Source organism: Melanostigma gelatinosum, assembly GCF_949748355.1.
Source record: "Melanostigma gelatinosum genome assembly, chromosome: 2".
NCBI lineage: Eukaryota > Metazoa > Chordata > Actinopteri > Perciformes > Zoarcidae > Melanostigma > Melanostigma gelatinosum.
The window spans coordinates 27,572,724-27,600,206 of record NC_136635.1 but is presented as its reverse complement, the minus strand read 5'-3'; the positions used below and the strand labels follow the sequence as shown (position 1 = coordinate 27,600,206).

General features: G+C 41.6%; 1 protein-coding gene across 1 annotated transcript in view; it reads left to right on the top strand.

Annotated features, from left to right (window-relative positions):
- Nucleotides 1-27,483, top strand: part of trip4 (thyroid hormone receptor interactor 4) — an 89,122-nt gene extending 61,639 nt beyond the window's left edge. Inside the window, exon 13 of the mRNA XM_079293617.1 lies at nt 27,129-27,483. Coding sequence (XP_079149743.1) covers nt 27,129-27,193 — 65 coding nt within the window. The 3' untranslated portion in view covers nt 27,194-27,483. The remainder of the gene's footprint in view (nt 1-27,128) is intronic.

Here is a 27,483-nt window from a genome sequence, read left to right as displayed (position 1 = left end):
TACACAATTATGTTGTTCAAATTGATAATAGCAAGCACATACAGTATGAAGAATCTGAATTGATGAATATTCTGCTTATGGGAATGCCCCAGTGTAGTTCAATCTATTTTAACATAGTCGGTGTATAGCTGGGAATTATAATTCATTTTTTTCCTCAGTTGTCAAGTATTTAGTTCACACAAAAATAGGCTTTACCTTACGGTTATTTCATATAGATCATTTATTTATTGAGCTACAAGAAAACACATCGTGATATATGTCGTCATCAAGATATGAAGTGACCTGTTTTGTGGTAGAAGATTTTGGCCATATTGCCCAGTCGCCACTTATTTAAAAGCGTGATGAAACAGCCAAGCTCTCTAGAATCAGTTCTAAAGCTCACTTATTTAAAATGTTGTATCTAGTTTATTGAATAAAACAAAATATGAAAACTGCCAAGCTAGCGGTTTCCCTCTGCTTCCAGTGTTTATGCTAAGCTAAGCTAATGGACTCCCGACTCGAAGTTTCTGCAAAAAAAAAAGTGAATATTTAACAAAATGTCAAACTCGTCTTTTAAGAACTTGTTACTTTCCCTTTGTGTGCACAGGTGCAGTGGTGTGGTACGGCAGGACAGTTTGTGCTCACCTTCATGTTCACTTTCAAATACAACTTTTACTCTCTTTAGAAGCAGCTGACATCAGGCAAGTCTGAAAAGTGCAGTTTACAGTAGTTAAATGTCCTTAGCTATTAAACCAAATACTTCTTTAAGTAATGATGCTGAACAACACTTTAAGCTTGACTACGGAATAGGAATGACACGACTGATCAGGAAGGTTTAGATAAGCACCATTAAGTCAGCCATCAAAAGCACATCTTAATGACCCTTTTTAAGTGAAAAGCTTTCAAAACACATTACACTCAAAACACATAATCAACATTTCAACTTGATATGAGAACTGGTAATTAATCAGATAGTTTCTGGTGAGAACTTTGACTGCCATAACTTCTTAAATGATACATAATATAGGAATTTGTCATATGTTTTTGGAGAATTTGGATGTTTTCATGCCATTTTTTTTCTTGATCAGCAGTAACGTTTGAGCTTGAAGGAGAAGCTACTGTTCAATAACTTGTACACGTTACAATAGGATGGAAAACTCTGTAATCACAAACAGGGCCCTGCACAGAGATCTCCGTGAGGTAAGGTACGAATAGAAATGGATGCCATCTAAGAATGTCAGCTTTAAGGTAAAATCCGATTTGTAATATGCACTTGACACCTCCTCCTCATCACCCACCTCCTTGTTGCTACACTCTGTTCCTTCCCTTCTTTCCACGCCTCTTACATAATTTGTTAATTCTGTCCTATTTCCTCTGCTGCTGCTGCCATCACTGCTCTTGCTTTAGGTCTTATTTGCAATGCTAATGAGGCGAGGCAGCAAGTAATGGTTTGTAGGGGCAAAGAAGCTGCCTGTAAAGATGGAGATATGGTAATATGACCACTGTGGCATACGGACGATTCAAATGGAGAGTGGCCACATCATTGCACATGCCGTTTCGCAGTGTAAATGTTATGAGATCTCATGAGCAGAACTCAAAGCATGTGGATTCTGTTTAAAGTAGTCACCATTTTGAAATGAGATGTGTTCATTCATACAAAACCGAACACTGAGAAATGGTTGTTGATGGAGGTATTCCTTTTCTGTCGACAGTATTTCCTCTCCAGGCTTCATACAAAAGTTAAAAACAGAAATGCTACAGAGTTATTGTCAAATGCACCATAAATATGTGCTGGCACCTTATCTCTGGTCAACATGACTGGAGAGACGAGCTCTAACAGCACACGGTTCGATCAGTCCATAATCGAATTTAGGAGCTCTGTGTTTCCATTTGACATTTCTAGGAAAAAATGTTAAGTGGGAGCTGTGAATCCAAGCTTGCCCTCAACTTTCCTTTTCCCACCACTGTAGATATAACCAGATGATTCTTGATTGAGGCAACAAGTAAGGACCCATTACTTGATTTCAAGCCATGTCACCACCAGGCAGCTTTCAGCTCGCTGCTCCATACTTATCTCTCCACTGCCCATGTGATTAACATTAGAGTCACGCCAGTAGCAGAGGCAAGTAAATGGATTATTGAGCAACTGTAAGCTGCTCGCTCTACAGAGCTGGCTGTGTGCTTGCTGAACAGACACAAAATATCCAACTTTAGCAATACGCTGCACATTCCAGCTCTCGGATGTGTACAACGAGGTGTTTCTTTTGTTGTTCTACAGATGTGTGTTTTTTTTTTCCTGTGAAGCATTTCAAACCCGCTCTGTTTACAGTTGGTTTCATGCCAGCCTCGTTTCTTTGAAAGTTAAATACACGCATGCATACGAGCTTAACTACACTCTTTGAACCTTTGTTCCTACTTAGAATTGTGATTTGCCAATGAAATGTTGCCAACTCAGTAAACATTTTCAATCCCTCTTGTATTGCCCTCCCACCAGGTTACAAATAGCTGATTAGTGCCGAACCGCTAGGAAACAAATGTGAAAGCACGCTTAATGAATCACTGAAGCACCACACTCAGGCTTTATCCACACTAATACCTTTCCGTTTAGAACTCTCCGGCCACTCTGTGCAGCATCGTTATTGAAATGATTTCCGTTCATGACTATTCACGCACACGGGGCATGCGGGTGCCGGTGTAAACGGGAAGTAGATTGGTTGCTCAGTTACAGAAAATACGTATTATATAAGTATTATAAATATTATAGTACAAAAGGTGGGGCTTGAAACTTAAGATTCTCCGATATAAGCTTCCTCTATATACGGTAACGGACAAATTTCCTCCTTTTTGTGTACGTCACCCGCTCCAATAACCGCTTGCTTCCTCCGCATAGGCAGTGGGAGCATTATAAAATGTGGAATGTAACTGCACAACAGCTGCTACTATAGACAGCAAGATCAGCAACGCCTGTAATCCGTTATCCATGTGGAATTAACAAGGTAGTGAACAAGGGTGTCTGAGTCATCCTGTCCAGCCTGTCCACACAACCCCCGGAGTGTTCAAACTTCCCTACGGTGCTCTTGAACTCCGGAGTGGTGTGGACTCGAGGTGTAATGCAAGTAGTGTGGATGTAGCCCAACTCTTGGATTGTAAAATACACATTCATGCTTTCTTATTAAAGAAAACTTTTTAAGACGAGATTTTAAAAGATTCTTTCACCAAGCTGCTTTACTTTAGATAAGAAATGCCGGAGTTGTGATTGGCGTCTAATCTTCTCTCACAACTCTGGTCCATGCTTTTATTTCCCAAACATTTTATGTTGCCTTCATCAATGCATCAAATCGTAAAATGACTTCACAACCCCGAAATGATCTGACTTTGGGACTGAAAAGCAACACTAAGATGACACCAATCTTAACTGGGATCATCTCTCTTATCTGGCAAGTTTACAGTGTTGAAACATTTTGATAGATTATATAATAACATCAATATTATGTACAAAGTTTAAAACTGCAATCCATACAATTCAAACTGGGTATTTACTGTAAAGAGAGAGAAATGAGAGGTTTTGTGTTCTACCTTTCAGATATTGCAGATATGTGGTTACAAACATGTAATATGATATCATCAGCATACAGTGTGAGCTTTAAATGTATGTTATTGATGATCATTCCCTTCATTTTCTCCTATATGACTGAAGTTATACATAAAGAGCAAAAGGGCGTTGGTGACAGAGTACCACTGATTGGTACATTTTTCCAAAATCTGAATTTATTTGAGTTCTGGCAGTAGTGGCTGAATATATTCCTTTTGATGCTTCTAATTGAGTTTCCAGGAAATTCAAATCTTTTTTAAAACCCAATCAGATATTTACAATACAGACAAAAGCTTTTCAAACTGGTGAATAGAGCATTTTATTTATTATTCCTAAATATGAAGAGAACATGTGAAAAGCAATTTGGCATCCCCATACAATGACCATCATGAATGAGGTCTCAATCTGGGTAATCTAGATCAAAGAAAAAAAGAATATTTAGAATATGATTTAGTCTACATTAGACACATAACATGACATTTTTGCCCATTTTGTGTTAACACTGTAATTATCACTTCCCTTCATTAAACTGGAAAAGATGTTTTCTCAAGTGTCCAATTAAAGGACTGGAAGAGTACCGCGATCAGATCATCTCTGAAGACCTTATTGCACTCAGCCGGCAGACCGTCCCTGGTGTTTTGTTATTCTTTTAATTTATTCAGAGCAATGTCTAGATTGTCTTTGTTTCTTCCTAATGTCTATTTTGATTTTGAGCAATTGAATTGTATCAATTAGTGGAGAAGCCGTCCTGCACCCTGTCGGGGCTCCCTCTTGACAGACTGGAAAGTCTTTGTTTGTAGTCCTGGGCTTAAAGGGAAAGATGGAGGGATGTGGATGGGTTGCCTGAGAATTGGATGAACTGGAACATGTATAAGTTTGTTTTAGCGGTAGCCATAAGAGTATTTGTGTATGTACATGACTTGTGTGCATGAGAAGGATTATGCTTATCCTTTTGTTAAGGAATAAAAAGATTTTGATTCAACTGGCATATGGTTATTCTAGACGATAAGCCTCTTTCAGACTCGCTCAGCTTGATCTAAATCAGTTTTGCCGTTTCCTGTGGCGTGTCACACATCCTTAATTACTCTTATTAATTCCTTATTATTAATTACTCTGTATGTAGTGAACGCAGGGTCTGTTTCAGTTTGTCTTTAGCTGTCAGACACGCATGTGTTTTCAAACATGTTGAAATAATGGCATGAAATGATACGTTTCAGTGATGTGAAGGTGCACAAATACGTGAAGAGCTCACAGAGCCAGGGACACTGCTCCCAAATACTTAGGATGGGTCAAATGCAGAGGTCAGATTTCATGTCTGTACATGTCTGTATACGACCGTTTGAAATTCAGTTTCAGTGTTCGTGAAGGCTACAAGCTGTAAGTGACGAGGTTACCCCTGTGTTGCCATATGCACTGTCTGAGCAAACAACACACAAACCTGTCTGATGTGAAATGTAGATTACAGGAGGATGCTTTACTGCGTGTGGTCACCAGATAAATGACGAAGAATGCCCGACACTGTGTGCAGAGCACATCTCTTTTTCATGGTCCAACACATAATTCCTCTTGGGCGATGCTCGAGAATATTACAAGGGATGAAAAACAGCTCCAGGAAGTGTAGAGACGCGAGGAGCCTCCCAAGAAAATCACTTTCTGTCCTCTGAACCCGACACGCTTCACATCCATGAATTTTAATAATTGTCTTAAATTGGATTGCAACAGGTCAGTGCTGGGAATTCATTTAGTTATTGAGAAAAAAATGTCAGTTGGTTGTTGGACAAGTGTGTAAGATTTAGCGTATTTGCCCTTAATTAAGTATTTGTTGCTTTGGCATTTATTTATCTTTTTTCCACGGTGTACCTCATAGAATTACAAGAAGATGACTGCCGTATATTCCCTATATGCATTGTGTCTCCTCAAACAGTTGGAGGTAGAGCTGCAACAATCAGTTGATTGATTGATCGATCAGCTGATCTAGAGATGGTTCCAGACGCTCCAATGTAAGAATGAACTAATTTTCTTGGTCTTACTTTACAGTTAATCAAATACTTTTCATTTGATTTTGGACTGTTTGTTGGACAAAACAAAACATTTGATGATGTTGCATTCGGCACTCAGCTATTGAAATGGATATTTTCACAGTTTTCTGAAGCTTTATAGACCAAATGATAAACAGTTGATCTATTAAGCTCAATAATCGTTATTTATTATTGTCTAATGTGGCTTTCAATCTTATTTTAGGATTGAACTTTCATTTTTAAAGACTCGTTGAGAATATGTACAACAACATTACTCCCTGTGGTGATTTATTTTGTATTCATTGTTTATTTCCTGATGCTTTATTCATGTTTCCTCTGCTTGTTTTGTCAGACAGCACAGTGATAGCCACAACACTGCCAACAGCACATTACGCGATTGTTGCAAAGGTCAGAGGCGGTTTGGCTCGGCCGTGATTCGAACCATAACCGCTCCAAAACAGCTGATCGGACTCGGAAAATCATTCTGACCCTCGGGTCAGTTTCATTGAGCGGGCTTACAGAGTTAGCCAGCTGTCAAACATACGGTATTCTACATTATTTTTGGAACACCAAGCAGCAACAAGAGAGAAACACCAGAAGTGATAATTCAAGCCTTATAAAGACTGCATTTGTCGAGCTCTCACTAGCAGCCACTGGCCACTTAATATTAGTCTTTTTTTTTCTTCTTCTTCTTCTTCAGCACCGCTTTAATTGTGAAATCTGTATGCTGAATAGCAAACCACTTGAAAAGGATTTCCTGCTCCCCTGGGGTTCCGGTACTGGAGCCTCGGCAAAGAGACAGAGAAAATTAGAAGATAGGATGCCGTCTGTTCCAGTCTTTAGATCAATGTTTCCAATATGATGAAAGACCTTGCTCTTCCACACTGAAATACAATGAAACAAAGATACGTGCTTGAACCTGTATCAACTGCTAGTCTCTAATTGATCTTAAAAATGAATCTGCAGACTATTTTCTGGATTAGTGCTTTGTTATTTAAAGCATTAGCAGACATTGAAAAATGCCCATCACAATATCCTAGAGCCCACAGTGACTTCATTGAATATTTATTTCGTCCACAACACGCGTCTAAAATTAAAGATTTTTCTTACCATTTGACTTAAACAATTAACCAGTTATCAAAATAGTGGCCAATTCATTTTCTATCGACCAACCGATCGATTTATCAACCAATCGTTGCAGCTCTTTTACACACATGACCTCTGGTTGGTTGGGTTCTGTAGCAAACCCATAATCTATACAGCGCTTGATGATCGTGAAGGCAAATAAGCCCCCCGGGAAGCCGTAAAGAGGGAGTCGGTGACTTATCTTGAATTGACTCAGCAGCAACAGAGGCAGTGGGCTCAAAGAAGGGAGGATGGAAGGAACAGTGACTTCCTCCTCTCACTGCGGCTTACAGTGGTGTTAGGACTGGATCCTTCTCCCTCCGCTGTGGAAATCGACAGATTACTGACGGCTGGGAACGGATGCACCCCAACAACACCATTCGATTTTATAACGGAGAAGAAATCACTTCATGTAATGTTTGTCAACTAGACTTTTATCTCTGTTTTCTTTCTGTCAGTGATTATAAATGAGTACCGGTAAGAGGAAGCTTTTCATTTGCTCAAATGTTTTTGCTGTACGGTTGGACAGGCTATCACTAAGAGTCCCATAAATCGGTCTCCATATTAGTGTTTTTTTTCCCTTTGTTGTGGTTTTATTTGGCCGCTAGCATCCAGCCAAACCGGAAAAGAACTGATTATAATCATTCATCATAATTAAAGTCTTCGATCCTGTTTTTAAACCAGAAGTATGTCATCTGCTGTTGACTGTGAGCCAAAAAACGAAGGAGAAACCAGCCAATTTCGATGAAGGAATTTACCTCAGTTCAGAGAATAAAAAGAGAATTAGCATAGCACAGATGAAAACGATTGCCTCTCAAACCATTTCGCTGCTCAGACTGCACTCGCATCAAACAGCTGCGCTCTCTGAAAAGGTCAAAATCAGTAGAAGCACTTTGCATACGTGAAATCTTCCACCTTCATCTCGTGGCCTAATTATTTCAAAGCAAATGTGAAACAATACCACATCCACCACACAGTGCGACCGCAGTGGAAGGAAATCACTCCACAGTTTTAAAATTCTGGATAAATGACACTCAAGAACTGAACCGTCACAGAAGGAGGACATTCAATTCTATTGATGCCTGAAGGGACATTAAGGTTTATGCAAGGAACAGTATGAATACAGTCTAACGGGGAAGTGTAAAATACAATACAAACCAAACAGCTTTGCAACAAGGGGAAAGCGTACAGCACAGAGCGCAAAACTGAAACTGCCTGATATTAAAATACCTGTGGTTTAATCTTGCCATTCCAGCCGCATCCCACCCACCTCTCCCTCAAACATGCCTTCCTCCTCCTGCTAATTACCAAGTGTTCTGCCTTATTCCTCCAGCAGCTTGTTAAGCTCTCCAGGAGCATAGTTGACCCACTTTACAGGCAGATCTGTAGGCCAGAACCCTGCTGATGGCTGCTTTCTCTCTTTTCAGTGAGCTCCACATCACTTTATATACACATTACATTACAGATGCAGTCGCATAGAACAGCAACAGTGACTGATGCCATATTGTTTGCAACAGAGAGCAGATCCACTTGTGAACAAACAAAATATAGGTGTGACCAGTAACAAGAGGTTGAGTGTTTTCAACATTTCATTTGTAAAATCAAGCTTAAACATCTGTACTGTCATAAAAATGATAGCTTTATTATAGCTATCTTGCTGTGGTTTGCATTTTCACTTGACTGTGTTGTAATTGACAGAAGGGGGGGGGGGTCCTGGTGTGTCGTAAGTGCAGCTTATGTCAGCTGTTTTCCAAACACACAAGGAAGCTATTGTTAAAGCTCCATTTCATACAGTACTTATCTGCTTAACTTTGAGTGTGAAATCCCAATATCAGTATTTAAGCTCATGATAGCATGGCTGGAGGGACTTATGGTTAGCATGTTAACACGGTACGGCTGTCATGCAAGTATGCTACTGTATGTTAGCATACATATCAAAGTATGACTGAGGCCGATGGGAACTTGGTTAGTAGTTGAAGAAGTGGAAACTTAGAGCAGTTGGTGGCGTTAAATGAACCACTAAAGGCTTTAGCTTCGTGAATTCATGAATTCATTCAAAGGATGTGCAATCGTTGGTGACACAAACGTTGTTTAGTACGACAGCATATTTGGGCCATTGTGGGTAAAGGATAATAATCACAGAACCGGGGGAGGGGCGGTAATATTCAGGTGGAAATTAAATTGTAAATTTACAAGACAAAATGTGGATATTCTCCAATATTAACGTTGTGAATTTTCAAGAAGAAAGTCACAAATTTACGAGCAAAACTTGAATATTCCTGAAGATTAGAGTCACAAATGTAGCCGTTGTCTGGATGTGTTGTGCCTGAAGTAGTGATCTTATGGAAAGGATGGCCTCTGAGTGACACATATACTTAACATAAACATACGTTTTCTTTCATGTGGTTCCTTGTTTTTTCTTTTATTTGTCTTGTAAATTTGTGACGTTAATCTCGTAAATGTACGACTTTACGATCTCACACTATTTCAGTTGTTTTTTTCCGCAAATTTGTGACTGTTTTCTCTGCATTAACCACTTTAATCCTAGAGAATATCAGTTTTTTTTGTCTGCCATTTTTTGTTTGAATATTACCCCCCTCCCCCCGTAATCGAGTTCTTCTTTCAATCAATTTGTGATTTTCAGTCCAGTCCAGCAGAAATAATTTTGTGACGGACATGAACTTGAGTGAGATATATAATATTGAGTTATAAGACATTCAAGTGAACCAAATCACCGATGTGACATCTTTATGGTTGCCGCCACACCTCTCACCTCTGTATCATATGGTGTTCCACTGAATAAAAATCATGTCGGGACAAATACTATGTTTTTGTAAACCACGTGGAGCCCGCTGAATTTGGGCTGATATCCCCGTCTCTTAACTACATGAATATTTACACATTAAAGCAAACACAGACAACAGTACATGCCATTAGCACTGTGAAGTAAATACCAGTGCCCCCGTCATGCTCAGTTTAGACGCAGACACGATTTGAATATGCAGCTCCAATTATAAGCCTGTTTGTGTATCCAACTCATCACCGCTGGTGTTGCCTGAAGTGTTGAGTTCGAGAGCCTCTTAAACTGTGGGAGACCAGCCTTTCCAAAGAGTCAGTCGGTTTCAATTATAAACAAAAGTATTTCATACTTCTGAGGCTAAAACAGTCGCATAATGAAGTATATTATCTACAGTTACATAGAATATGACCCGCTCACACCCACACAGTGGAACCGGAGCAAGAGACCGGTGGTTCTTTCTCCCCCGCCTTACATAGTTGAAAAACATCCCACAAAGTTCCTATTGGCTAAATCCATCTGGCTCCTCCTTCTCGCAGGACCCTGGCACGGGCATGACCTGTCTAGAAATCTATCCGTCCCTTACTTATTCTAAATACACTCAATGACTGTCTTTTATGGTTTAACCCTTCTATGACAAACATTCCATATAAAAGATACGACTTTGCCACTTTTGGCAAAAGCTTCATGTCTCAAATTCTCCATCTAGCTACTAATCCTAAAACACTTTATGCTTATCTTAATTATGCATTTCCAAAACACTTATGATTATGACTAATTATGAATTCTTAAATATGAATCATCAAACACTTTTATTGTAACTTCTAAACACACAGTTCTACATTCAAATTTCTTACAGAAGCCGCGTCTCAATGCCTGCTTCTCTGAAGGTTGCACCGCGTCCAACTCGTCACACCGGTGCCGCCATTAACACAGCTCCCTAAAAAGCATGGAGTCATTCTGCAAATTTCCATCATTAGCCTCACCTCCTCTGTGCCTCCCCACCCCCACTCTTCAAAAAGAATCAATAGCATCTGCTGCCACACAGCTAAGCCTGCTTCATTGCTGATGGAGACAAACAGCGGGTGAGCTAAATTGATTAAGTATCAAGCTATTTTTAGAGATTGATGATTTCTAAGTTTGTCCACATTGATGAAACGGTGAAGCACAAGTCAGAGCATTGAATGCTTTCATGTTCTGATGGGTTGTTTTTTTTTTGTGCAAAGAAACAAAGCCATCATCCGCCATAACTTTGTGATGAAACAAACGCGGGCCTGTAACCCATGCCTGCCACCGCTTTTGAAATGATGATGAAAGGGCGTCGGCACACTCGGTGTCTGTGCAGCCTTCATTTGTCACAAGCCTCCAGTGGTTGTGTGTAATTAAACGTTTGACAAAGATCTCTGCGAAGCTAACAAACAATGCATGTGTGAGGGCTGATTGCATGTTGTGGCATATTTGCAGTAATTATCAACCCCACCCACCTCCACAGCCACCCACGCACTGTAGAAATGTTCGCCTCTTTAAGTGTTATCATAATGCACGTGACAGCAAACGGTTAATCAGGAAAAGGGCTTTACTTCCTTCAGCCCCCCCCCCCCCCCCCCCCCAGCTGCCTCGGTTTATTTGCTCTGCATCTGTTTAAAGTGTTTTTTGCCTGAACAACAGAGGGTCACACTGGTGGAGGAAGTGTTTGAATATCGCCCGACTACCATAGCTTTTTCCCCTGAATCGCTGCCATAATGTTCATGATTTATCAATGACGATCACGTATATCTATATCTATAAATATGCACGAGCTTCTTTGTCAAGCTGCACACCTTTTGTTGCTGCACAGCCGTATGCGGGTACATTTATTTTTTGGATTGTCTGCCTGCGCGCATGAGAATAACATGGCTCAATTTCCATTTTTATGAACAATCCTGTTACCTCTGTCAGGGAGACCGATGGAGAGAGGTCTGCTGGATCAATGTCATTGTGCCTCTGGCATGCCAAGGAGCTGGTCCACTACTCCTTCCTTTGCTTCCACTCACCCCCCCCCCCCTTCCCTACATGCTTCCACACACAGTAACAAGTACATACACTTCTACTGTGTCACACATGCGGCGTTTCTCACGGATTCACATTCTTTCCTCACTATTTCTCAGCCGTCAGTTGACAGGATGCGTTCTGACAGTTGACGGGCCCATCAGCATTTCTTCCTGCTCTCACTCCACAGACAGCCGGCCTGCAGAGACCCAAACATAAGCTTGAGCTAACTTAACCTTGAGCTAAATGAGCTACTTATCCAGACCCGGGGGGGGGGGGGGGGGGGGTTCCTCAGATATTCCCTGGCCATGTTGTGTGCTCGAGACACAACATGGCCAGGGAGACAAAAAAAGGCAGAAGAAACCTGACGCCGAAGCATTTGTTTGCAAAAGAAACATGACAAACAGGATTGGTCACTTTTAAAGCCCCAGCTGTTATTATTTTTTTTGTCACAACTGCTTCGCTCACCCACACAGAAACACACACCATTTGGCGCAGGCTCTTAGCCAAAGTAGTAAGAATAATGTGCAGTGGGGGTGGAAGCAGTAACCCTGGCAGTGTTTGTGCTCCTCTCTCCCCATTGAGCTGTTCAGCGCCACATGGAGCACACAGATAGATAAATCCTCGAGCAGCGGAAGATTAATCAGAAAGGATGGTGGCTATTAGACAATGTCGGGCAAATAAAATGTGTTCCCCGGATTCCGGTTGATGTCAGTGTAAGAACACAAGTTGCCAAATTAAACCCTCCTCTGGGCTTTCATGATAAACAGCGAGAAGATAGTCTGGCACTGAGTAGTGCCTTTGGATTTGACTGTCGAAGAGAAGAATCCATCCCCAGCATGTGCTTCTTCAAGACATGTGAAGCAGAGGTTTTGTTCTACTCACACACTGAGGATCTTGAATACTTGAAAAGATGTGAAGCAAGCTGCAAAGACATCATTGTGTGTGTATGTATATATATTTATGCACAAATATATTAAGCCTCGGTACTGTACATTTGTGCTTATTCCAGCTGAAATAAATTCCGGTATTCATTTTTAGTCAATTATTTAGCAAGGCGCATTAACATATCTGTTGTTTCTCTTGGAGTGCTGCACAATCAATAGTGTGAATCTATTTGTGTTGTTCTCGGTCAGACAAATCACAATCAGTCAGAAAAGAAATCGGAGATCCATAAATGTTTCAGTGTTCCATCTTTCCATCGTTATTGTACTCTGTGAACAGCCACTGATGGCTTTGTTGTAGGATGGTGTTTCTACCGAGTGCAGAGCCCCAAAAATGCTGCAAGGAATGCTTTCAAGGAATATTTGGACACTTTGGGGAATACGTCTATTTGCTTTTTTTGCTGAGGTAGATGAGGAGATTGGTTTTACAGGGCGTGACATGCTGGTGGTAATAGTAGGGTTGTGAGGAAATGTTTTGGGACTCACAAAATAGTACGTAACTTCCCATAAAAACATTTTAACATAATTTTATGTAGAGCATAAACGAGGTATAACATGATGATCAGTTGGCTGGTAGGCCGATTTTAGACCTTTGGACAAAGCTATGCTAACCGTTTCCCCCCAATTCCAGTCTTTATTCTAAGCTAAGCTACCTTGCTGCTGGCTTAAGTGATGCATTTACAAACATAGCTGGTCGATCTTCTCATTTTACTCTTGCCAAGCGAGCAAATGTATTTATGTCTGAATGTCAAAACTCTGGTGATGTAGTTATTATTGTGTACTGTTTTAACAAAAAACAAATGTAGCTTTCCTCAACATTTGAGTCATCACGTTTGTTTTTTATTTTGAAATGAGGGAAATCCCCCCTTGCATATTGCTGCATATGCATTCCTAAATTAAATTTAAGGTAATATTTAAAGTTACAGGAGATTCTTGGTTTTCCTCAGAAGACTGTTGTTATTTTGCCTCTTATTTCCACATATTTCTCTGAAAACAAGAAACTGTTGTTGCACTTGAACGAAATTGGTTCTCTGTTCACCTCCCGCCAGTAGAACGTAGTCTGGTTTTCAAATGGCTCGTTGCCATTGCATGTGTTTGAAGTGCAAATGTGAGTGTGGCTGTTGAGTCCAAGAGCAAGGTTATAAAGTATGAATCAAACTACTACATGCATTAAGGTACAAATTAGGATAATCTGCATATATTGTTTTCTTTCTTAATATCTCCTGCACTATATATATATATTCATTCATTCATTCATTCATCATGGGGTCCTTTCCTCAGAGGTCTTTTTCTTGAGATGACTGTTAAACAACAAGCACTACTGTACATCACCATGCAGAAGCAAAGCAATGCACAAAGCTTCCATCTCCTGACCTTAAGTCGTGTGTGTGTCTCTGAGTGTCTGCTTGTGTGTGTGGGTGTGCGTGCGTCTGCTAGTGTGTGTGAGTGAGATTCTGTGAGTGCGTTCCTTCCACCGTGTAACGGTGTATGCGAGGGGAGAGTGCCTGCAGGGGTGTCAGCGGAGGTTTAAGATATTCAGCTTGCTGTCAGCACCGACACATTTCTCCCTCTGCACCGCTGCACAGATATGCAAATCCAGCTTCCTCAGAATGCAGAGCACCAGATCAGCTTCAATTTATTCCATTCTGCTCTCTCCCTCCTTCTGCACTCACCCTCCCTCTCTGTTCTTCTCTGTTTCTCTCCCCCTCTCCTTCCGTCTCCGCTGTCTGCATTCTGTCTTTGGTTTTTCTGTTTGGTCTTAGCTGCTCTGTTCATGGCATATGCCCCCAGTGAGGAACTGTGTGGAGGTGAGAGGCTTTCTGCTGAGTCTAGGCTTAGTGCAAAGAAGCGCTTCATTCTCTCAATCTACAAGAGGTGCAAGATTGCCTGAGTGTGTGTGTGTTTTATTCTTGGCGTTGTCGAGGATTGTTTGTATTGTGCACACGCAACAATGTACCTCTCCCTTCCCTCTTGTTAATTACCAGCGATAGAACAGCGACGGCCTACATTGCTAGTGGTGAAACACAATTAGTCAGTTGCCAAGCTGCTCTCAAAAAGGCTATCTCACCAACACACAGTGTCATCAGTAATCTAGTCTCAGCATAATCTAAATGCCAATGTCTATCCTCTGTGATCCATCCCCAGCCCACACTACATTTACATTGTAATTAGATGTGGCCACGGCCGCTTTATAAGGACCCTTTTTAATAACCCGGCTGTGCTCACCTTTTCAGAGTCCCATCGCGGCTGTAAAAAAAAAAAAAAAAAAAAGAAGGGCTGCAATTTATATTTTGTACCTTTGACATTGTGGCTACTGAGGATTTAAGTAGCGTTCTAAAGCCCTCGGCTCCCGAGTGTGTGTAGCCTGACAAGAGGTTTTCTTGTCTCTCGAGGATGAATTGCAAATGGAATTGAAAGAAATGGAGATGTGGTGTCAAGCAGGGATAAAACACCAACGGTATACACATCACACCCAACGTCACCATACTTCAGCATAAAGGATGTGTAATGGCAGTCCTTGTGGGATTGCTTTTAACGTTTGTTGAATAAATACTTATGTTATAACTGGTACTAAAAAAATGATTTTACTGATGTTATGTTTTGATTACAATTCGAGCTACAACCAACAATTATTATCATTAACCATTCTCGGTTGTTGTATAAAATGTGAAAAAAGATCAATCACTGTTTTCCAAAGTGCTTGGATGTTTATTTTTGTCTGACCAACAATCCAAAGATATTCAGTTATTTATCCTAAAAATAAGTAAGATATCCTACAAATATTCTAATTTGAAATGCTAAATTTTTTTTTTATAATTCTGTCAGTGTCCTTTAATTTGCTGAGATCTGACAGTTGTTGAAACAACATCCCGTCACCAGGCTTTCACAGTGTTTGGAGAAGCTGGGACAACACGTTGTTTCAACAAGAAGATATTATCAAAGCTGATGTGAAAGCAATAAAACATCTTCTGGATGACTGCCCTCGCTTTCACTCTTGTGAGTGCTTCCTCAAGGCTGCTGAGGAGTCTGATACTAGATATTCTCATGAATGAAGCATTAAGCCGTTTCATTTTAATTGTACAGCGGTTGGTTAGCTAGTTAGCTAGCTTCCAAGTTCTACTGTGTATTCATGCTACAGTTACAGAACATTAAAAAAAACACAACATGCAAACAAAAGTACACACAAAGTGTGTTACTTTAACATGTAGTCTGACTTTACTGTTTTTAAATTACAATTCATGATAGCCGTTATCCTTTCAATTAGCTTATGCTAGCACTAATTCTAATAGCTAGCATGTTGACTATTGTTATAATTATGGTGAGGTAAGAGTTCCTGTAAAGGGACTGCTATGGTGACAAAATACATTATTAACTCTTCTAAACATTTATGAATTTAAGTTAACATGCAAGGCTGGAATATGTGTATGCTAGCAATTAGCCCTATATGTGTATGCTAGCAATTATCCCTATATATGTGTATGCTGGCGATTAGCATTAGTAATTCAGACTAAGGCTACTCTTCCCTTCACTTTTCATATTGGTTTTAAAGGAAGGGGGGCATTTTGGCATTCGTCTCATTTTCTTTAGTATCTAATGAGTTGTAGCTGAAATTATACAGTGTTTAATGCTATTTCCAATCTCAGCATTCATAGGAAATTGAGAAGTGCAGCGTAATCTCAAATGTGAGTTTGGCTTAGTTTTTCAATCCTGAACACAGTGCTTTTATTTAAATATGAATTAAATGTTCTCATTGTATGTGCTAGTCTTTAATCCGTACCGGCATTGGTTCTTTATTAGTTATTTCTTACATTACAAAATGTGTAACTATCGTAATAAAGAAGTGCAGTGCTACGACCAAGTTAAGCTGATTTCATAATTGCAAAATCGGAATTACAGAAATAAACATTCACACTTGCCCCTTAGCTTTGGAACAACCTGTGTGTGTGTGTGTGGGGGGGCAGGTTTCAGTCAGATTTCTTATTATGTTCAAGTTGGCGTTTTGAGAGTCTAATGCGGCTTCTGAGTTCTTCTGTGTGGTCTAATGAGCTTTGAGCCCTCATGGATAATACATGGCGGAGGGTAGTGCTATAGGGAGAATGGAAATTCAAAACAGAGTTATCTTCACTGAATCCATTTCTGGAGTTTATTATTGCGCATGGCCACTTACAAAGATTACCTCTTTTTTTAGCCAATGGTGCGTTCTTGGTTAAACTCACTTCAACAACAGATATATGGAGAAATGTGCATTTAATACAAAAATATAGCTATTATGATACTTCAGAAATATTGCTTTCTGCAGTCTGTGCGATCTGAAGTGCCATAAGCTTTGTCTGTATTACACTGACACGACACTAACCGTGAAGTACTCTAGTGGAGCGTAAAGCCAGAATAGTGGATTGTGAGAATAGGCTGCAGTCGGATCCAGTAAGTGAATTAGCAATTACGGGTTTTTTTAAGCAACATCCCAGAGTCTTCATATTCTCTGGGCTCTTAGTCAGGACAAAGGAAAACATTGATGCTCAGACACAGTTCTGTGGGGAAATGCTAAATAGATGCATAAAGCAGAGACCGTTCCTGCCCATGAGCTGAGTATATTCATAGGAGTGACACAGTGCCAATCAGTTTTGTTGATTTGCATCTGTAGCGCTCATGTTTTCTCCTTCTGTGTTATGAATGAGAATCAGAACCCGCTGACCATGACAATACAATGTACTTGAAAGGAACCACAAATACAAACATGTTCTTTGTTTCATACCACATACAGCCTCGATGCAATTCACTCCCAAAAAAAATCGGTATTAAATTGCCCCGAAATGTGTTGTCGTTAAATCTGGAGCTTTATTTGCAAACTGTGTGTTGATGATTAGAAGAAAAGTGTTACAATATGTGAAGTGTTGCCCATGATGCTTTATCAAGGCTGCTGAGCTCCAGCTCTCTCAATAGCGAACTGTTCTGCAGCACCAGCTTATTGTCGAGGAGACGTGATTGATAAGTTGTGAGGCTCTGCTCCTATTTTCTAGAATCGCTCTCGGCTGCAGGAGAAGCCTGCGCTCTCTGTTCGGGATCATCAGCACAGGAAACTCCCAGTAACCGATGGACCGTCGTGCTCAGACAGTGCAGGTTTCCCAGTAATTGTGCTTGTAAATCCAGAGCCAGTGTTTCTTTTAAACCGGTGATGTTTAACTCACGGGCACTCTTCAAAAGAAAGGGTCAGGCATCAGTGGTGCTATGACAGAGTAGGACATGTGACACATGGCTTCCAGAAGGACGATCCATCTGCACTTTCATTTGTATTCAACGGGAACTGATTCATGAGCTAACGCACAAAAAAAACATTTTTCTTTTCTGCTTAATAGTTTGTTCATAACAGTTAGTTGTTTGGTGTGGCCAAAAAGAGGCTTGAATAAAAATATATAACATGATTTTCAATAATCAGCTGTAAGAGTCCCTTGCAGTCACTTGTTAACATTTTCTGCCAGAAAATGAAGGAAAGTTACGCTCACTCGATCATGAAGCCGGACTCAACTTTAACTTCAGTGTATTTATAATGCGACACCACCCAAAGGAGCGTCTGTAGACTTTGCAGGTTAAAAGGTAAACGCACAATTCTGTAACTTTCGACTTTGTAGCTATTGATGAGCAGCCTACATGACGCCAGTCATTACAGAGTGGTACTGAAGTGCTTTAAATGGAGTAAAACAGTGTCACAAGAGCTTAAAGTGAGCAAACCGACGGCGATATTTCAAAGTTAGTTTACCAACAATAGCTACCCAAAGCGACATCTGTAAGCCCAGAGTGAGCCGGATTGAACAAGGATGCATTGTATTCATTCATTGTGCACAGAGATGTGGATACTGTATATTTACAGCTTTAGCTTCGAGTTTCAGGGCAGAAACGGCAGTGAAATCTTCCTAAGAGCCCTTGAACGTAAAAACAGAAACTATGTCGGCTCCAAGCTGTTTTTCAAACATTTATTCTTTGTCTCCAGAGGACTGAATAGTTGCAATAAACATTCAGTTTGCACTTTCCAGGATACCTGATTGGCTGTTGACAGTCAATCAGTCCAACGTTCTTTGGCTGACAGACTTTAAACTGTTCACACATCAGCTGAGCTTCCCTTGTTGTTCAGCTGTACAGGAAATTAGGCCGCTATTGAGAAGTTGTTTGTCATGCGTGTGTGTTTACAGTGTGAATGTCGGATAAGAGGGGAAGGAAAGACAATTGATAGAGCCAAGTGACTCCAGATGGGAGCCATGACGTCAGGGTTGAGGGGAGACTCATTACGTTCAGTTTCTGTTCTGGCCTGTTAATATAACTTGTGCTATACAATTAAAGCAATGTCAACAGAAAGCTGTGGATCATCAACCAAGTCCTCAAACAGTTCAGAACCACAGATTTTAGAACCACAGACCCGTTTAGTTCAGACTGATGTATTTATTTCACACCCAAAAAAAGCCTCCAGCGTCGAGCTGTCAGCTCAAGCGCACACATCTGGATTGATGACCGCCAACAAGCTTCTTTCCAACTCAATAATCGCCATCTATTGTTTTGCTCTGCAGTGTAGGAACTCATCTATTGTACAAAACATTTACACACAACATTTAGCTTCTGCCTCAGTTTTTCCTTTTTTAGTTTGGCTCGTATCATACGTGTTGGGGTGTTTGAAGCGCTAACGCTCTAAATATGAGCTTCACTTTATAACCTGTGAGGCCAATGTATACATACAGCTGGAGGTGGTCTTCATCACTCAGTTTGGCAACTTTCTGAAACTGACAGTCACGCTCGCGTTCTGCAGCGGCAAGCCAAGCATGTTGGAAAACGGGCAGAGCTCCAAGCACTTCTCTTTTTTTTCTTCTCCACATTCCTCACATTGCTTCTAGTGCCTCGGTGCTGGTATGGCGATCGAGTCATTGTGCTTTCAGGAGGAGTGAGACTGAAATTAGAATCCTATTCCGAAAAAGGACACGCAGCGGTAACTGAACCCTTCACCTCCGCCCCTACGCTTTTGAATAACAATTGCACAGCTGGAGCTAAACACACACGAGGGAATACAGCGACCTTTGTGCTACCTGTACGTGCAAAGGCGGTGTGTTTTCAGGGTTCCGGTTGTCGAAGTCTTGTACCAGCAATCCCTCTTTCAACGACGGCCAGCTTCTCATCCCACCTACGAATTTAGCAGCTCTAAAAAAGAATGTACAATCTCAGCCACCTGATATGAGGGAAGTCCAACCGTGCTCTGATTGACTGTGCGGTATATACAGCTTGAGGCTGCTGCCACCACGCTTCAATGGCCATTTGTTTTGCCAGAGCAAAGTCCTTGATATGCTAATGATACCGTTTGACTATAGAGGACCAAGATTAAAGGCACAAGCAATAATCTGGTAACACTTTAAGTCCCCTCATCGAGCATTTGAAAGCAGTTCACACATTAATAAATGGTTTATAACACTGTAATGTAGTTGTAAGTGCATTTATGACATGTTAGGTATTTGTCCACATTCATCTCCTATGAAGATATTTTTTCAATTTTTTTTAACTGTATTTAACTATATGGGTGTGCACAGGAGGAGTTATAGTTGTAGACGCAAGAATAAAGACGACATTATGTTTTTGTACTGCTTATGAATGTTTCTCTTTTTTAAGTGGAACAAAATCTGTTGAATCAGTTAATCCTTATTTGGAGGTGTTGGCAGATTATAATGCAGAACGAACATCATTGTAAATGACGAGGTACATTTCACAAATTGAAAGAGATTTTGTTGTTGCTGATAATTATCAAAAAATGTGTTAATTCAAGACCACACGCTTATTCAAAAGGTTTATACTTATTCTTAAACCATATTATACGAAACCAAGCCCAACAATTCACAAAATGCATTCCAGGAAAGACAAAGTAACTGAAAGCAGGTGCGATCTACACTCTAGTTGGCAGGGCAGCACTTTGGGAGCACTGATATAAACCAGCCATCACCACGTCCTCACTGCTCCACATCCACCCGCCAGCCGGCACCACCTTCGCTGTCCCCGACTTGTCAGACACCGGTTCTCTCGCGAGTTGTGACGAACTGTCATGTGCGTGACTAAACCGGCTCAACACCGCGCTGTTGGTTGGAGAAACCACTCAGCCATTACAGCCTCTCAGTGTCTGTGAAAACAGCTTCAGGCAGGGAGGTTTGGACCAAGACACGGAGAGGGACTGTTTTCTCTGCAGCGGGAAGCACGGTTCATGCTTCTCCCTAACCCCTTTGCAAACAGCATGCCAACGCCAGTCTCAAACAGCACCTTCTCTATCCACTTGTAAATTCACCAGCTCGGCAGTACAGGAAGGGAATGTAAATTAGGTGTGACTAACGGCAAGATGGGAATCCATGCCGTTCTCTCCCTCCTCCCTCGCTGTTCTCCCCATGGCTACCGGGGGTTTTGTACACATTCGCTTTCCTGCGGTGCTCAAGGCTGTCGGCTTGGTTTCTCGTACAGAATGAGTTCAGCTGGAGGTGTACTAAGCTGAGGCCAGATCAGGAAAAGAAGATGGAAGCGTAGTGTCGCTGAGCTCAAGTCAGAATGAAGCCTTTTTTTAACTGAACCTATTAGGTTTTTCATGAACCAGCAGCCCTTTCGCCAGTCATGCTTGCTGAAATATGGGAAGTACAACTGCCACATGGGATTTCTCAGAAGCATTTTGAGCTGTATTGACTGCTGCAAGCTTTGTAAACAGGTACACTGAATTATGTGTACCTGTTGGAGGATAAGGTTGGTGATATATTTGTCATTACAAACAAATACCATGAAACGAACAATAACAGAGTACAGCGAGTACAGCCAAAGCCTGATACATGTGTGCATTACTGTGAACATATAGGTTACTTTTAGTCCCACGTACGCCAGCCTGGTGCACCCAATGTATATAAATCCAAATAATCCCCAAGAAATGCACTATTTCTTATGAGCAACTGTGCAAACAATTGCAGAATGAGATATCCGTAAAACTATCGGTTGGATTGCCGTTAAATGTTGTGCAGATGTTCATAGTTCCCAGAGGATGAATCGTAAAGACTTCGGTGATCACCTGACTTCATCCAGCGCCTGCAAAACTCATGACGTTCCCATCAGCTTTCGGGTGTACTTTGTGTTTGCTGCCATTTAGCCATTATTATCATAATTGATGATAAAAATCAGCACGTCAGCTTTTGTTATTGTCTAAAAGTGAAACTTTACCGTCGTGACCCGTTTTTTAAAGATGTGTCTGAATGAACAGACTTGGGGCCGAGTGTCATGGACATTGTAGGGAAGTCAGAGAGCGTGACGAAAGGGGAAACGCATCGTTGGGTTTGGTTAGTTTGTGGGATTCGTTGACAGAAATTAGACCAGCATCATCTACCAGACCCCCCAAAAATAAGTGCGTGAACTGAAGCTTCATCACTTCACATGAGCCTTTCTATGAACTTCAGATGTGAAAAGTGCTCCGGTGGAATATATGCCTTCCCATATGTTCGTTAACACCGTGTTTGAATTCAAGCCATTAAATCCTGCCGTTTAGCTTCTTTTGCACTCTAAACTTCTTTTTTTCTACTCTGCAGGCAGTATACTTGTGATAGACGCTGGTTACTGTGGGAGCCCAGTGGGAATCCGTGTAACAGATACTGTTGAAGGTGTTACGTTCAGTCACAGAGCTGGTGGTGCTCCACTTTTAAACTTCCCCTCTTTCTGTGTCATCATCTGAAGGCATGAAGTAATTACCCCGTGTCAGCGAGCCTATCAACATGTGGATAAAGTGTATATGCAGAGCTGTGCTTGGTTTATTATCCAGGTGCATTGGGGCCGCTGTGTAATAAAAGGATAGAATACAAAATTCAGCTTTCTGTTCTTCAGCGCGTAGGCAGTTACTCTCACAGAAAGAGAAACAGCCAACCAGCCAATTATTCTTGTGATTATTACTGCAAGGAAGCTGATGGGCCCGCGTGTTATTGATGTCAGCGAGGATGTCAATGGACCTCTATTTCACTCCAATAAATACTGCTTGCACTACTGCCCCTGGCTTTTCAAGGGATTATGCGAGTGCGCTTTCCATCAGCGATTGGGCTGTGTTCTCCCGCTATGTGTAATGGGAATAATATGCACGCAGTCATATGAATATGTAAGCAGAGTATCCGAGTGCAGTGTGTGTGTGTGTGTGTGTGTGTATGAGCGTCTCTGTGGCTGAGTGTGTGTGTTTTTACAGCCCTGATGATGGAGCGCCAGCCCTCTGCAGACAACCTGTGCTTATTTTATGGCCTCCTTCCCAGCTGCAGCATGTGGGCAATAAACCTTTCTCCAGCAATCTCCAAACAGTGCAGCAATCAATGGGAAATTATCTCAGCCAATCGATGGGCCGGCCTTTCTGTTTCTCCCTCTCTCTCTCTCTCTCTCTGTCTCTCTACCTCTCCTATCTGTATCCCTTTCTCCCACCACCCCTCCCTCTCCCTCTTCTCATCCCTTCTGTCTCATTTCTGCTGTCTCCCTGTTTTTTTCCGCCCACTCCTTCACTCCCCTCCCCCACTTTTACTTGCGTTCCCTCCAGCTCTCTCTCTCTCTCTCGGCTCCGCAGCACCTACTCTGAAATGCGACAGCTCAGCAGCTCCGGAGCCATTTACAAAAGTCGCCTTCACCCGAGGAATATGGTACATTGCTGGATTGACTTTCCAGGGCGGATATAATGAGTCTTACTGCACTCTGTTGTTGCTGTTGTCCCCCCCCCGTTCGTGGCCAGTTGTAAAACCTCGTTATTCGTCCAAGTTTCACTCGCGGATGTATTTTAATAAGTGCAGGAAATTGCCGAAGGGACATTTCTCAAATTGTTTCCCTTCATTAGAAGAAAACACACTTAGTGGATCATTCCGTTGAAGCAGCGGTCATACTCTGAAGTTGCTATGGTGACAGAACTGACAATGAACTGTTACTTTGGCTTCACTCACAAGCACCAAGGAAGTAGACTAACTCCAGTGATGAACCCTTTTAAAGAGATTCAAATTGAAACGCTTGCTAGCTTGTCTTGCCTACACCTTCAGGTGTGTTTGCATTATTCTATCATCAATTTGTTGTACTTTCTAGGCATATAGAGGTGATTTTAATGGATAAGTAACAGCCATAGACTGCACGTCTGCCACAGAGAGGAACATATTGGTGTATGATCCCTGTCTGTCATACCAGCTAGATTATCATTGCTGGAAAAGTTCTGGGCAATGAGAGTGGAACCACTGAACAAACAATGACAGAATGTAATTTAAAAAATATTCTCCCCTGCAGCTCTTTGGAGCTTTATAACGTTTTTCAGCATTTTTGTTTTTGGCCCCAACTGTTTTGGTTCTCTCTTCCCGCACTCAGCGCAGTTTCAGTAAAAAGGCTTTAAAAGCCCAACTGTAAGCCACCTGCCCAGCACTTAACAGCAAACACACATTTAGCAACTAGCCGGTGAACATAGTGGAGCATTTAGCAGCTGAAGAGCCAAATATTTCCCTCAGGAGTTGTAGACACAAACACAGTGAATATTGAACTTCCATCTGCCAGGTGGCGCTGACTTTGAATAATGTTGCAGCTTTTCCACTGGGGGTGTAAAATAGGCAACTGCTTAACAACTTTGTAAGGTGATAATATGTCAGCGTTTGCAGCTCGTAGCGTTGCTCCCAGGTGGCACAGAAATTAATAAATGGATCCTTTCGTGGTAAATAAATGTATCAATGCATATTTCAGATTTTTTTTACACATCGTGGTGTGACTCACTTGTTGCTACTGATATCACTGCGACTCTTCCAGCCAGCCGGTGGCTTGAATAAAACCACCAAATCGAGCATTGCAAAGATTTCATCTTCTGTTTAGTTTAGTTGTTTATTTCGTTGTGTGGCTCAGAATGTCTTTGCTCGTCTGCATTTTAGTTTCGCCCCAGCTGGCCTGGAGATCGGACTTGTATATAATGTCAAGAAATCTATGACTTTAATAAGCTTCACCCGGCAAAATGTATTCCTCGAAAGAAAAAGATTTTGTGCACGGTGCGTTCTCACTTCAGCATCCTTCGGAGTCCTTGGAAGTTGACGCATTTTTCATTATGCTTGGATGCACATCGGGCTAACTGTGCTGACATCGGCCAAATGAGTAACTAACGCAGTGCAGCTGCTAACTGCTCATTCTGTGAGTGCTCGTTTTAACTCGTAGAATCAGTTTGTTTTCATATATATATATATATATATATATACTCACTCACACAATGTGTACATTTCAGAGACGTCAATATTGACTCAAGCTCTCACTGGTACAACACCCAAAAAGAATCGAGAATTACGCACTTCTGTTCTGGTGGATTCATCGTTCGAGCAATCTCGGATAACCGCTTGGCAGCATTCACCCCCAAAAAATTCCAGAGGTGTTTCCCCGCCTAAGCAGCTCCTGGCAGACCAGACAGACACTGACAGCCATTCAGACAGACTTGGAAATGGTGAGCAAACGGCACTTCTCCTAAACACCTTGTTTGTGCCGCTGCTACACACAGAGTTCAGCCATAACGTGACAACATTTAAAAGAAAGCACAAGTGACAACCTCCACCCCTGCCTGTCACACTTGTATCAGTTCCCTCCCCCGCCTCAGCCACGGGGAACACAGCCAGCTAATGCTGTGGTTTGACAAGCAGGAGGCTTGTGCTAGTCAGAGAGGCTCAGGCTTATTATCGGCCCTGCAGTTATGGACGGGGTCAACGCGGGTTATCAAAGCTCAGCTGAGGTGGTCCGGCACAGAAAAAGGACAAAGCAGCAGTTTGTGAGTATGAGCTCTAAAGGAAGAATTTGATATTTTGAATGATACTGTGAGGGCTGTTTGAACGGAAAGGTGTCGTACAGTGTGTTAGGAGGTCGACTCCTGTCGGTGGCTGAAGGGGTTTTGTTTACACAACAACGCTACACCATAGCTACAAGCATTTGTATAAATAGAATCAGAATCAGAATAGCAACTTGATCAAATCCCTCTTTGAGTTCTCAGCTGTTTTTCATCTTCGCAAACATTCTCATCTGAGCCTCACATGAATCCGTGAGCAATAAAAATTATCACCATGGAGATTGTCACAACAATGCCGGCTACTGTTTTACGGCTTGGAAATGGCGCTCTGCTCATCAGCAAGTCTGTGCAGGACAGGTGCTGTTAACCGACTCGGCTACCAAATCAAAACAAAAGAGATTGAGGGAAAGAATCCTTGACTGTTACATTCTTGGCAAACTAAGAAACGTGCACAGACATTAAAATTCTTTGGATGCATCAATTGAGTACACAGAAAGACGATTGTGTGTAGTGTTTATTATTTTCCCTTGATAGCACTTCCTCCTTTGGTTTGGATTCTGTTTACATCTGGTACGAATCGTGTATTTCTGCTGGAGTTCATGCTGCTGTTGCAGATGGCTTCAAATCAAGTTGTGATAAAGGTGTCCCACAAGGGTCAATGTTAGGCCTCCTACTATTTATTGTACACATAGATTATATACATTTTCCAAGCGTACACTGCAATATACATTTTTATGCTGATGATACCATATTTATGTCATCGGCTCTGACTCAAATCAGGCCTCCAGACCTCTTTCATTAATTTGAAGCATGTTCCAGACTCCAGAAAGACAAAACGTATGCGCTTCACAAGATCTCAGGGCTTTGATGTTCCTACTGCGATCCATTCTCCCACTACAAATATAACAGCTTCAGTACCGCATTAGAAGACTTTGTTTGGATTGCAGAGTGTCCCACAAAATTCTTTAAATTCAAACTGAACTTTTATACCGATACTAAAGCTGTTGTTTCCTTTCAAAACAACAATCCACTCAATCCACTCTGCTATTAAGAGATGCCATTTACCACAGTGATAGTCAATCCTGTACTCAACACAGCTGTCGCACTCAGCACTGTGACTGATATGAGGGAAGTTTAATGGTCATCACTGACATCCAGAAGGCGTCCGCATACCTGTGTTTTCATTTATACGGCTTTGCTATCGCCTGTAAATTGCTGGTGATACTTAACATCCTGAGTTGAGTTCAAAGTGAACGACCATGACACCAGATCCCACAATTGGTCGGCTTTAAGCTCCTTATGCCACCTCTGAACCGGGGAAGATGTTTCACTGGCTGGAGGCATTATGATATCGGGTTGTCAGTACGAACGTATGATGTATGTGTGTATGTATGAGTGTATGTATGAGTGTATGTATATGAGAAGCATATCTCAGGAGCACCTTGAGCCAATTTCACCACATTTGGCACAAATGTCCACTTGGACTCGTGGATGAACTGATTAGAATTTGGCTTTCAAAGATCGCTGTGACCTTACAAAATATGTTTTTGGCCGCAACTCAAGAATTCATTAGTTATTTATGACAATTTTCCACAAACGTCTAATGTGATAAAAATGAAGTGATGAAGTCGAGACACTCTTATCACTCTTTGCTATGGAACACAAGGTCTGATTGGCCTTTTACCCTCTCTCTCTCTCTCTCTCTCTCTCTCTCCCCCCCCCCCCCCCCCCCCGCTGTCTCCGCGGCCGCCTCTAATCAGCTGGCCTTGAGCTCTCAGAGAGGTCACTGTCCCTTTGATGGTGTTTTGATTCATCCCTTCCTCTTTTCACCCCCTTTGTCTCACAGGGAAGCTGGAAAGTCACTACCACCAGGGTGCCAAGAAGGGGCTGGTCCCATCCGCTGCAGAGTGACGTCAGCAGGAGGAAAAACGGGAACATGGCAAACTATGTTTTCAAACAAATAGCTTCACTCTCCACTGGGTTCTCCTGACATTTTACCAGGAGTTATCAACGCTGACATATTGTCAATATCAGCTTGCATTTGCATTTTGTATAAGGAACATTGCCTAAAAGTCTGCAGTACAGAGACACATAATCATTTTAACAACCTTCTACATTCTGCTTTGTCTCGATTTGTTGGTTTGCATAAATAACAAAAGATCCTTATGTTTAATGTTGTGCTTATCTTATTCCAATTAAAA